This window comes from Nanorana parkeri, unplaced genomic scaffold (assembly GCF_000935625.1).
Source record: "Nanorana parkeri isolate BGI_ZX_2015 unplaced genomic scaffold, ASM93562v1 scaffold381, whole genome shotgun sequence".
Classification (NCBI taxonomy): domain Eukaryota; kingdom Metazoa; phylum Chordata; class Amphibia; order Anura; family Dicroglossidae; genus Nanorana; species Nanorana parkeri.
This window is the reverse complement of record NW_017306649.1, coordinates 680,846-693,931: the sequence shown is the minus strand read 5'-3', so window position 1 is coordinate 693,931 and position 13,086 is coordinate 680,846. Positions and strand designations below refer to the sequence as shown.

At 40.6% G+C, this 13,086-nt stretch overlaps 1 protein-coding gene across 1 annotated transcript in view; it reads left to right on the top strand.

The window, feature by feature from the left end:
- TDRD3 (tudor domain containing 3) overlaps nucleotides 1–13,086 on the top strand; it is a 250,463-nt gene that overhangs the window by 210,698 nt on the left and 26,679 nt on the right. Inside the window, exons 11-12 of the mRNA XM_018559203.1 lie at nucleotides 4,591–5,441; nucleotides 8,579–8,704. Of these exons, the coding sequence (XP_018414705.1) occupies nucleotides 4,591–5,441; nucleotides 8,579–8,704 (977 nt within the window). The remainder of the gene's footprint in view (nucleotides 1–4,590; nucleotides 5,442–8,578; nucleotides 8,705–13,086) is intronic.

Genomic DNA, 13,086 nt, shown 5'->3' with positions numbered 1-13,086 from the left:
CCCCCCCCATTATGCTTTTGCTCTGCCCGAGATTTTTTAGATCTTCGGACGGGAGCGCACGGCAGAGACACAGGTAAGTTTTGACTTTTTTAATGTTTTTGATATATGCAAAAACCCCTGAGGGTTTAATTATCCTTTAAGTTAGTCTTAGTCCAGTTGCAACTTTAAAAACATGCAACCTTAGAAAAATGTGCTTCTACATTTTTTACAGCTTTAAACTTGGCAATGCCCTTATTTGAGAGAGACTGAGGTATAAATCTTACTTTCTGTGCATATATTTTAATCTTTGTTTTGTCATCTATTATATAGTTTTCTAGGATTATTTTTAGACTCTCGAGATTGTTACCCATCATAAATACTCATTAAGTGCATATCTTTACATCTGAGGTGTTGTAATATCCTAGACCAGGGGCGCCCACTATTTTTCGTCTGGAGATCTACTTTTCAAATGACGAGCTCATTGAGATCTACCAATGAAAAAACACCTGCATTCGGGGGCGTAGGCTGCGCAGGCAGGCCCCTCGCCCACAGTGCGATCGCCTGCATTAGTGCCTGTTAGGACACAAAGTCCTCAATCTCTTTTTCTGCAGCCTCCATTCACACAGAAAATATTTTACTATCAAGCTGTTTCTGTGCAGAGTGCTTCTCCCCATTGAGAAACTTATGAATGAAGAGGAGGTGATGTAAATCACATCCTGTTCATTCATTTATAACTGGGGACACATAGTACTATGTGTCCCCAGTTGTTTACAAACACTGGAGTGATCAGCCGATCGCTCCAGTGTTTGTCCTGCACAGAGGATTGGTACATACTACTGAGATGTACCGATCCTCTGCCGCTCGTCCACGCACAAGGGGGCTGCACCTTCTCTGGATCCCCCTGCTCTCCCGGGCAGACGCAGCGGGGGAATACCGCGAGCCACGGGGGGGCGGAGCCGCTGTGACAGAACGGACGAGCAGTGAGGGGAGAGAGAGGCGCCGGCTGTCAGATCCTGGCCGAGCGTCTCTCTCTCCTCACTGCTCTGCATTAATTAGTGACAGCGGCTCCGTCCTCCGCCCTCCCCCGCCGCCGGTTCCTTCACTTCTTCTCGGATCCACGCTGGGGACAGCAGCGGGGATCCAGAGAAGCTGCGGGAGGAGAGGACATGGCGATCTACCAGTGATCGCTACGCGATCGACTGGTAGATCGCGATCGACCTTGTGGGCACCCCTGTCCTAGACATTTGGGTATGTGTGTCAGACAGTATTCATATTTAATTTAGTACATTTTGAATTTTACCTCATGTCTGATAAGACTTAAATTAACAAACTGACATTTTGTCTTTAGCTGTTATTGTTCTTTATGCATTTGTAAAGTCGCTTCGTCACTGTTTAACTACGCACATTAAAGCATACTGATATTTTGGCTATGGTGCTCTGCCTCCCTCCTCCTATGCTTAAAGCAACCCTGCTGCCTCTGAAAAAGGTAAAGCATGGGCAGCTTATCAAAGAAGCAGGGTAATACTCACCTGTCTAGTGGATGGAAAGTTACATCTTTGTTTACTTCCAGTCATACTATTGTCACTGCTGTTCGATTCTTCTGGGTTTTGTAGTGTGCCCCTCATAAGGCCTCATTCACACTACCACGCATATACGCGCGTATTGTACCATATGCAGCATATGCAAATAAATGGCTCCATACACATAGCTGTGTATGGAGCCGTATATTTGCGTAGCGCAAACATGCGCATAAGCAGAATGGAGCCGAGACGCATCTGGGCAGCGTATTTTTGCGTATTTTACACGCGTTTGCGCGCACGCTCATACGGTTCATTAACATTTCTATTACGAATGATACATTCTGGGATTGCATGTAGTGCATGCATATACGAGCGTATATGCATGTACGCAATATGCAATTTTGCTCTTGTGTTGTGTGGGAATGAGACCTTATGCTCTGTAGTTTTGTGGTGTCCTATAGTGAATCAGCAGCCAGCAGGAGGAACCCTAGCACTAGTGGGGGGCATACTATCCAAGACATCTTGAATTATCAGCATCGGCACTGGTATCTCATCAAGAAAAGTTTTGGCTTGCTGCCAACTGGACAATTGAGTTTAAATCTGTTTCTTTAACAGGCTGTGCATGCTTTATCTTTTTTAACCAGATGACAGGGTCCCTTTAAACATAGGAAGTCGAGTCAGAGTACCATATCGGGGATGGATAAATCTGTGATGTTGGTTGCCACTGCTTAACCACTTGAGTACCAGCCTGTATATACTCTTTTATTACCTGGCCATTTTTTTTAGTTTTCAGTGCTATGATAGTTTAGTGAACAATTTTTCCATCATGCAACACTGTACCCAAATTAATTTTATAACATTTGTTGATGCACATAGAGCTTTCTTTTGTTGATATTTAATAAATGCTGGCATTTGTATTTGTTTACTATAGCAAGTTAAAACTGCCAACATTTAAAAAAAAAACATTCTGTTAAAAACAAATGGGAGGACAGTACAAACACCCGCCTTTTTGGAAAGTATCCAGTTTTTTGCCACAATTTTTTGGAAAAAAGGAAACATGGTGGTATTGAGGGGGTTAATTTGTTAATGGTGAACAAGATAAAGCACAACAGGTCATACACAGAGGCGAAGGTGTTAATGTGCCTTGCACATACAGTGGCAGGATGGAAATTAAACCACTCAGAATCAAGGAATAAGTCACCAGCTTCTGGTGATGAGTCATTCCTTGATTCTCCTATTCGCAGCTTACTGCAATTTCACTCCTTCATTGGTATAGTATAAACCATATACTCTGTGGTATAAACAGTAACATGATTGCTGTGATAAGTCATTACAGCAATCACTTATTAAGGAGCGCTCCTATTGGCTCTCTACAGTGTCTCTGTGTACTGCGTTGTGTGATGCCAGCTTGTTACATAGAGACTAGCGAGTGCAGCGGGCGGCCATTTGTAGAATGCCATCTGTGGGCACCATTCAAGAAATGGAGACCCAATTCCCACATCCTTAAATGTGACTGCGCCCATTACGTCGCACATGTTACATATCGCCGCGAACGTCGGAATGAGAGCAATAGTTCTAGGGCCATCAGTCACTGATAACACTAAACTGATGAGCTGTAAAAGCGTTTAAAGCGTCGCCTATGGCCAATTTTGGGTATGCTAGTTTTTTGTGATTTCGCGAGTGCGCACAATTTTTAAGCTTGACATGTTTGGTGTCTATTTACCCGACATGACCCCGTCTTTTATATTTTACCAAAAAAGTGGGTAATATTTGTTTTATAACAATGTAAAAAACATTTTTTTCAAAATTTCAGTAATTTCTCCTTATTATAGTAAAAAATAAAACCCCCAGTGGTGATTAAATACCACCATAAGAAAGCTCTATCTGTCCCCAAAAAATGGTATAAAATTCATTTCAGTACAGCGTTGCATGACGGAATAAATGTCAGTCAAAGTACCGCAGCGCTGAACACTGAAAAACGGCCTGGCCAGGAAGGGGGTCTAAACACCTGGTCTTCAAGCGGTTAATGGGACTTCCAGTATAAAAAATGTTGGTACTCCATACTGAAAAAATGGGATCGGTGCATCCCTAGTCATTACTAAACATTTCTAAAGGTATATTTGTTATTTTGAAGATTTGGAAAAAGTTCTAAAGATTTTACTTTACTGAAAAAAAAATCTGACAGTTTTTATAGATACTACATTTTTAATTGTTTGCAAATATTAAAGGCCACTGTAATTTACTGAATGGAAGTACCGTATTTGCAGGCGTATAAGACGACTCAGCGTATAAGACGACTCGGCGTATAAGTCGACCCCCTACTTTTTGTGTTAAAATATAGGTTTTGGGCTATACTCGTCGTATAAGACGAGTATAGCCCAAAATAATGTTTAAATGCATCCACTAACCTCCATGGCAGTATTCCCGAGTGTAGCTCGGGGTTAATTTTCAGTACCATAAGCGGTAACCCCAAGCCACAATCGGGATTACAGTCTCTTAACTTGTCCACGATCCCTGCTGTGTCCTCCGTCTTCCGCTGAGTCAATCACGGCAGGCTTTGTATTAATGAATACAAGCTTTGTATTCATTAATACAAAGCCTGCCGTGATTGGCTCAGCGCGGTATTCTGTATGTAGCCGAAGCTACATACAGTGTACCATATCCTTCTGTATGTACCCGGCGTATAAGACGACCCCCGATTTTTGTGTGATGTTTTAAGGTTTCAAAACCCGTCTTATACTCCGGCAAATACGGTATGTATTTCAGACTGCATAAATTCTACAATTGCAGATGTAACTATGCAAGAAATACGTGTGTTTGAGTTACCTCTTCTATTTTTATTAATTTACAGCAGCTGTATATTAGTTATTCCCGCTAAATTTTGTACAGGTGTGCAATTCCAGACAATTATTGGAATCCACTGTACTATCATTTATTAAGTAAATGTATTTCTTTATATACTATCCTTCACATGCTAAAGGTGCAAGATATATAATGTGCGTGCATGTATATATTCTCCCACAAAACCAACTACTCCAAAAGTATTGATTCATTGAACCCAATCTCAAAAATCAACTGTTTTCATTTACAGATACCAAACCTCTTGTTCAACGTCAGAGCCAAGGACAAAACAGAGTTCAAAATGTTGAGCAAAATGGAGTGAAGGATTATAGCCAACCTCGACAGTTTGTGCGGAATGATCCCAGAGCTCCACGAAGTGAGAAACCGCCTCGATTTCAGAAGGAAAATCATACATCAAGGCAGTTTGAAGGTAATGGGCCCCTGAGAAATCGAGCTGTAGAAAAATACAGTTCTCCTGGACCAGACGCGTGGGCAGAAGACAGGAATAAGAATGAAAAAGGATTTTCAAGAAATGAAAGATTAAAAGATTTTTCACAGCCTCCCTCTAGTTACCAAAATGATAGTACTTTTAAAAAAAGAGATAATACTATGCAAAGTAGGACCATAAAGGGTCCCAACAACCTTGAAACTAAAGATGATGCCAGCACCTACAGTAATAATAGTAACACAGAGTCTTTGCAACAGAAACGGGGTAGAAGAGAAGACCAAAGACCAAATTATGAGTTCTATATGGACAGGAGACCTCGGACAACTAACAGTGATAATTTCAATAGTTTACCAAATGAGAAAAGTTATAGCGCCAACATGGAATCCTCTAATTATCTTTCAACTTTAGCAAAAGATGTTGCTAATGATTTACTAAATGGAGAGCTGGAGCAAAAGGGTCGAAGAGCTGGACCTATAAAACCAATAGGGTCAAATCTGAGCTCTGCAAATGATGAAAGAAATAAGATGTTTTCAAACAGTTCTAAAAAAAGATCTGGTCCTATAAAGCCAGAGAGAATACTGGAACCTACCTACCCAGCATTTACCTGGAGACCAGGAGATGAGTGCTTAGCTCTTTACTGGGAAGACAACAAGGTATGTCGTTTTCATTGTTAATGAGTACACCAAGGAAATAGTGGGCAAATGTCTGTTTCTTGATTTTATGCATGGATATGACAAAACAAGTACTCAATCAGCTACACCAGTGTACTAGAATGTAATAAAACACTAAGGGCTTATTAGATGTATGAAATGAGCAAGTATATTTAGTAGCTCACAACAAGTCAGAGTTCATCCTTCATTAGAGTAGTTAAAACAATGAAAGTATTCTTTGGGTTTCTATGGGCACTTTGCACATTGTTCTGCAATGTATCAAAGGACAACTAGCTCTACTTTGTATAAGAGGATTGTGAACAAAGGGTGTAAATTACATTCAGCTCCATCTCCATGCTTCAAGTCACAGTGTAATGTACCCAACAGGACATGTGGCTGGAGGTTAGCATGTAATGTAGGGAGGATATAACATTCTACCGCAGATCCTAGGGGCTGATTGCAGAGAGACTTGCAAACACAAGGAATAACAGCGGGGAAAGTTACACATTCCTTTTTCTCCTTTCCTGTCTCTATATTTTACAGTGAAGTTGTCCCCTGAAGGTAACACTTGAAACCATTTTAAAAGCATTTCATGTAGGTTAGTAATGCACATTTTCAGATTTCTAAGTGACAGACTGAGAACAATAATGCAGAATAGAAATTCTGACTTCACAGTGCCTTAATTGCTACATATTGTTTTCAGTATACGGAATCAGGGAATACTGGAGCAGGAAACAGCTTTTTTTTAGAAGAGGGATCAGAAATACCAGCCTATGTATTTCTTTCAGTGTTTGTTTTTTGTAGGGAGTTTCAGATATCAAAGGAATTGCCAGTGAATCACTAATACTATCAAGAAAACACTACAGCTTTGTAAAAAGAAAGTGCACTCAATATACCTTCTGGCCCGATTCTACTGGTTTTGGTTAGCTTCAAAAGGGGTTTTGCATTTCCATACAAGTCTGTTAGAATGCAGATCAGCTTGAGGCAGTTCAAATGCTGGTTAGAAGAAGGAAATGCACCTATAAATGAATGTTGAGTGATCTCAAACTGTTTGACAAACCCAAAACCATCAACACAGGCCCTAAACCCATCATGACGGAAGGTAAAACACTCCCCTAATGTCGGAATCTTGTTTTGTACTGTTAACATGTGTTCATTTAACTGTACATATCTTATTGGATGCTAAATGATCCAAAAAGTATCTCAAACTGATGTCCAAATTTTGTCCTTGACACAAGCCAAATGCCTGTTGACAAATCTTAGGTAATATATTGCTGCTATATTTAGAAAACCGCTCTTCACATGTTGGGTTGTTGGGTGTCTCTCCTTTTCTGTGCAAAGTACTCTTTCTTCTTGATGAATCCCTAAGAAAATTGATTTTCTAAAACCCAGTAACAAGATTTAAACTTTCAAGGCAGGTTTTAATCAAACTGGTGCCTTCAAAATGGCATGCTACTGACACTTTGAGGCATTAAAGTTTATGTTTGAGAAAAATGAAAGAAATATGCAGTGCATCTCTGAAATACATGCACATTTCCACGTCTTTAAAAACACACACAAAAAAAAACCTACCTGTTGATCCTGCTGCCTCTGCTGCACTTAAATCCCCAGTATTGGTATCAGCTCCTATGCTGGGCTACAGAGCACCTTCCCATTATGTTCCAAAGATAAGGAAAGAGTGGTGTGTTTTGTATTCCAACAAGGGAAAACTGGGCAGGGCTGATTAACACACTGCTTCTGTTGCACTGAAATCTCAGAGTTTTATCAGCTCAAACAGGAAGTTAGAAGCTCATTGAATTTCTGGCAGATTTGCCAGTTTTTATCTGTACTTGCAGTATTTTTAAAGGAATAAAATGTGGGGAAATATGCATGTATTGCAGAGATGTACTGAAGTAGAACTTCTCTTATTTTTTGTTTTTGATTTAGAGCTCCTTCCCCATTCTGTAATTAGGAAATGTGCCCAAGCTGTACTTACCCTCTCCATGCTCCAGCATTGTACCCAGGTTCCTCCTCCATCTAGCGATCCTGTTGGCACAGAACAACATATATATCACTCATGCCCTTTGCCCATCCCCATTTCCTTTGTGCCTAGCCTGTCGTTCACATAGCCCATGTGGGTGTGTCATCAACCAGGCTGGGCTTCAAGTACTCCAAGATAAAGCAGCACTCGCATGTCATTACGTGACATGTGGAGAAATGCTCGTTCCACCTCCAGTGCTATTTTCAAGTAGAGGAAGGACCCATGACCTTATCAGACTGGCTAGATGACTGCAGGAAAAAGGTATGTATAGGTTTGACATGTGGGGGCTTTGGGGGGTGAGGAGTAGGGTGATAGCATGGATTTTCATTGTAGCTGGAGTTCTGCTTTAAGCTTTTTCCATATGTGGGAAACTAAAGAGCTTATAGTATGCTAATTAGAGGGTAGCTATTCTGCCTTACAAACAGGTAAGCAAAAGGGATTCCAAAAATAGTGGATATGACTGGAGCACTGCACAAGTGGCTAGCTAAATACCAGAAGCCCTTACAAGTAGCTGTGTTTCCAGGATGCATTTAAGTTACCATCGTTCCGTTTGTGTTTGCAACTGGCTGGAATTTGACTGTTATATCTGTTGTTCATCTCTGTGAAAGCACCTATCACTTTATTTCTATTAATTTAGTGCTGATATTTTTTTTTCCAGAATATTTATGAATACAGATTTTTCAATTTAAAATGCTGCAGATCATGTACTTTCACTTTCCTAACTTCTTTCCTTCAAAACCACCAGGAAAATACAGCTACATTATAAGAAATCATATCATGATTTATATCTGCTAGATGAGCAAGCTAGACACTTTACCATCCTCCTCTTATATAAGACTTCTTATAGACATGAGGAATATGGTTAAGGTGACACAATATGCCCTTCACAATTTATTCTCTAATAAACAAGACGACCCATAACAACCCGATCTTACCATTTATCACTTTAGCACAGTCAATTATGAATTGTGATTAGTTGCTCTGAATTACTGCACTACACATTACACTTATTTGATACGTTTGTTAATATATCAGCCTATCAGACTTGAGCCAATACAATATTCAATTGTAGCATGATATGTTACTTATTTAAAATAATGATTTGCCTTTTCTATTGCAGTATTACAGAGCTGAAATAGAAGCACTACACTCTTCAGGAACAACAGCAGTGGTCAAATTTTGCGATTATGGGAATTATGAAGAAGTACTATTGGTCAACATCAAACCTATACAGGCAGAAGCATGGGTAAATGAATAAAGATTTTACAGTATCTACATGAATAAATACATAAGAATAGCCTCAACAAATGGTGTTTAGCCTCGTTTGTCAAATAGATTTTTGTTCTTTTGCATGAAGCAATAAATGCATTTACTGAATACAGCTGCAGGGGTCAAAAACATCAAAAAACCAAATTGGTTACCTGGTAACTTAATTTCAAGAATCTTCCAGGAAAGGACATGAGAGAGAGAGAGAGCGTGGCTCTGTCCACCTGAAACAGGAAACACAAGGCTTGCATGCTAATAAAAAAGTGCCAGATCTTTGCAAGGAGGCATACACAGAGAACTGAAGGCAAGGTATAAACTGCAGAAATACAGCAAATACTTACGTGTGTGTACGTGTATACATATCCTGGAATCTTCTTCGAAATTAAGTTATCGGGTAACCAGATCTTAGTATGGTGGACTACTGCTTGCAGGACATTTCTGCCAAATGCCTGATCCTGGTTTGAAATCAGCTCTGTAGTGTTTGCCGAATGTGTTGAAACTCATCCAAGTGGCTGTCCTGCAGATCTTTAGGCTCAGAGCACTGGATGCAGGAATCCTCTATACCCTTGGTTCTCAACTGGTGGGTCGTGACCCAAAAGTGGATCGTGACCCCGTGTGCAGTGGGTTGCCGAATGCCTTCCATTTTTCTAGATGTGAGGCTTCTCAGCCTACCCCTAGCGTAGCACTGTCAGTTCTCACGCCAAGCAGCCATTCCTATGCTGCTCGGCAATGAGTGTCAGCTTAAGGTGGGGTGGGCTCCATCCATACATGTATTGCTTACAGCTCACTTGCATGTCCTGTAGAGGTGCCTGGACTGAAGTGACATTGTAAGGTAGGAAGACTGGGTGGATCTTAAAAAAAAAAGGAAAACTTTTTTTGGGGGGGGAGGAGTGTATATGTGTGTGTGAGATTGTGTCTTTGGTTGTGTGTGTCTTTCAGTGTTTTTAAGGCCCGGTTCACACTAGTACAATACGTTAATCGAACAGTCCTGTGTGATTAACGCACTGTACGAGGCAATCGCACCTACTACGCTCCCTGGTGTGGGAGGTGTGTTGCGTTGCCATTCATTTGAATGGCACCCCAAATGCACCTCCTGCCCAGAGTTCAATCTTCCACATCGGAACACACGGTGCCACAATGCCGTGCGTTCCACTGCAGTGCGACTTGGGTCGCAACTTAATGACCAAGCACAAATGTGGGTCCTGAGGTTACACAGGTTGAGAACCACTGCTCTATACTGTACTGAGTGTCTCTGTTCATTCATAAATTGTGGATATAGTTTGAGTTACTGTGTACACAATCATAAATGAATAGGAAGTGATGTAGATCACTTCTTATTCATTTATAACTTGTACATAAGAACTCATACAATATCCAATTATTTACAAACATTCAGCGATCACTGGTCGCTGAATGTTTGTATACCATTCTCCATCCTGGATCGGCTCTCACAGGAGGCTAAGCCGAAAGGGGGGAAAGAGAGCTTGGTCTCATTTGACAGCGGACTCCTCCCCCTCACCGCCAGCTCGGCCTCCTGTGACAGCTGTCCCAACACTTTGCTCTCCTGAACTGTTACAGGAGGCTGAGTGGGGTGGTTCAGGAGGGGAGCTCCTCCTGTGACTCGCTCAGTGTCAGAGGGGACACAGAGCAGCGTACAACGGGGAGGAGAGACACTTAAGACTGCACCGCAATTTCGGCCGAAAGATGGTACTTTCAGAATTTTGCCCAAACTGCCATTTTCGGTCAATAAGTTTTGGGCGGCCGAAATGTTTTTGCATCCATAATTAAATGTGTTGATCACTTTCTCCGATACTTGCTGTGCCTTTAATAGGTCCCATTCATATACGAGGATGTATTAACCTTAGCTCTTGTACTCTGGGGTACCACGCTGGTCCATGATTAAATAAATCTGGTAAACTTGACAGGATCCATAGTAATTGATGTTGGATTGTTGGTAAGCTGTATTCATCCTTGACATAGGTTTAGGTGTTTTTTCCACTAAAGCAGTTCATGTTATATTGTTTGAGGTGATGGAGCATGATTGTCTCAACATCGTATGAGAACCATCCCATGTTTGTATGGCTTTGTGATCACTGCACAGCAGGTATTGAAGAAGTCTTAAGACCAAGTAACTTCATTATTAATCTTAAAGAACTGAGGTCATTGGTAAAGAGTCCATTTCCATCAGCAGTTTTTGTTTTTAATGTGTGGACAAAAATATTGTATCATGCTGGTGTGAGATTTGATTTTTTTTATGTTTATGATCCATCCCATTTTTTTCTAGGTGGCAGAGCATAAATTCAAATCTGTCAATAGCTGAGTCTCAAATTTCATGAATAGGAGGTTGTTCATATATGGGACCAGGGACATTTCCTTTTCCATCAGGGAAACGAATGCTTCTGCTAGCACTTTGGTAAACATTTGTGGTGCTGACGATACTCTGAAAGGTAGGGCAGCAAACTGCCAATGCTTCATGTCCTGGCCATCTCTCAGCAAACCTTAAAGTCCATTTCCACCTTTGTAGCTGATTAGCATTTATTGTGGTAATGTAGAGGTGCAGTGATGATGTATATGTGTGCACATTTTCATGACCTACATTGCAGGTTGTTAGTAGGACGGAATCCTAGAAATTCAACATTTTCTCCACAGGAACTTCAGTCTGACATCAGTCGTATTGTAAAGAAGGCTGTAACCCTCTTCCCCCCTCCCTCTGTCTCATTGTAATACGATCACTAAACACCAACGCAGCCTTTGCACACAATACACTGTCCGTGGGGGGTGGAGAGCTCATTTGTAATATACACACATTGCTTGTACTGCACAGAGACACCTATTCCCATGAGGATATGAAAAGGAAAGCTAATAAAAATACAAGTTTCTTTGTTCATATACAACAACTTCAGATGCCTGCTTCATGTGAACTCTGTGTATATTATTGGCATATGGTTTTTTTTAAATACAAATGCAAAGGTGGAAATGGGCTTTCTGTGAAGATCTCCAAATAGGAACCTGGGAGTATGCCTCCCTTTGGTCTGTTGTCAACATGAATGTGTCCTTTGTCAACAGGTCTTTTAGGGAAAATATGGATTCTATCCTGAATTTTTTTTAATTGGTCGATTCAGAGTTTTCAAGTGTATTTCCACTTTTGCAGCTAAAAGCAGGGGCTGTGAGGGGGTTTGTGTTAACCCTGTCTGCACTGTGTTGGCTCATTAAGTTTTTTATTTTAGTTATTTTTGGTATGCTATGGAAATAGAAACACACAAACATATAGAAGGGTTTAATCAAATTTAACTGCAAACAATGAAATACACTTTAAAATGTCCCAATATGTTTATGAGGGTTTTTGTCACAGAAAAATATGGGAAGAAAAACTCTCACTTTGATACTGGTGAGGAACTGGAGCAATGCTTTTCTGGAATTGTAACTCCCAAATTAAGGGAGGGGAAACTGCTGCTTTTCATTTGTCTTTATTCTATATTCTAGGTAAATAATATTCAGTATAAAATGTTTTGTTTTGTTTTCTTGCAACCTCCCATTGTGGCAGAAAGTTCCCCCCGTGATGTATTTCACAGTTTTAGATAGAATCGGTAAGGACTCCAGTATTTGTTTTTTTAGTAAAGATTGTTTTTTTGGGGTCTTTAGGGACTTTGAATGCAATTGTTTTGAAACCTGACAGAAGCATGCATCATATTTGGGACATTTGTCCCCAATTTAGACTGATCACATTGTGGAATGCAAAAGTAAAAGAGAATCTCAGAGAGGAGTCGGGATTAGATTGAGAGGAGGAGATGGACTTATTGCAAAATTCTTGCAAAAGCATTCTGAATGACTGGAAGGTAGAGGACATCTCTTTTCACAAGGTATCCATAAAATCTTTTAGGAGACCCAGGGATTCCTTAGTCATAAATGTATTAATGTCTTCTAAGATCATAACAATTCGGGTTTGTCAGAGGGATCAGCAGGCTTTTTTATCTGCCTGAACTTTAATCTGAAAAACAGTGTCATATGCAACTTTTATTCCTGCCCTTGGAATCCCTTCCACCGAAAGATAGAAAACAGCCCTTATATCCAATAATCTAGGGATGTAGGAGGAATCTCTGTACCTGATCTTCAGGTACCACCAGTGAAAAACAAATATGTATTAGTATGCCACAAGCAAGAGTTTCCACTAGAGTAACTGTGAGATCTTGACCTGACCCCTCTTCTATGTCCATAATGGCCACTTGGTCATACGGGACAGTGTTGCAAGGCTGAATAAATGTCAGTAAAAGTACTGCAGCCCTGAATACTGAAAAATGGCCTAGGACAGGAAGAGGGTTTAACACCCTGTTCTTCAAGTGGTTAAAGAAGTTTACCCCACTC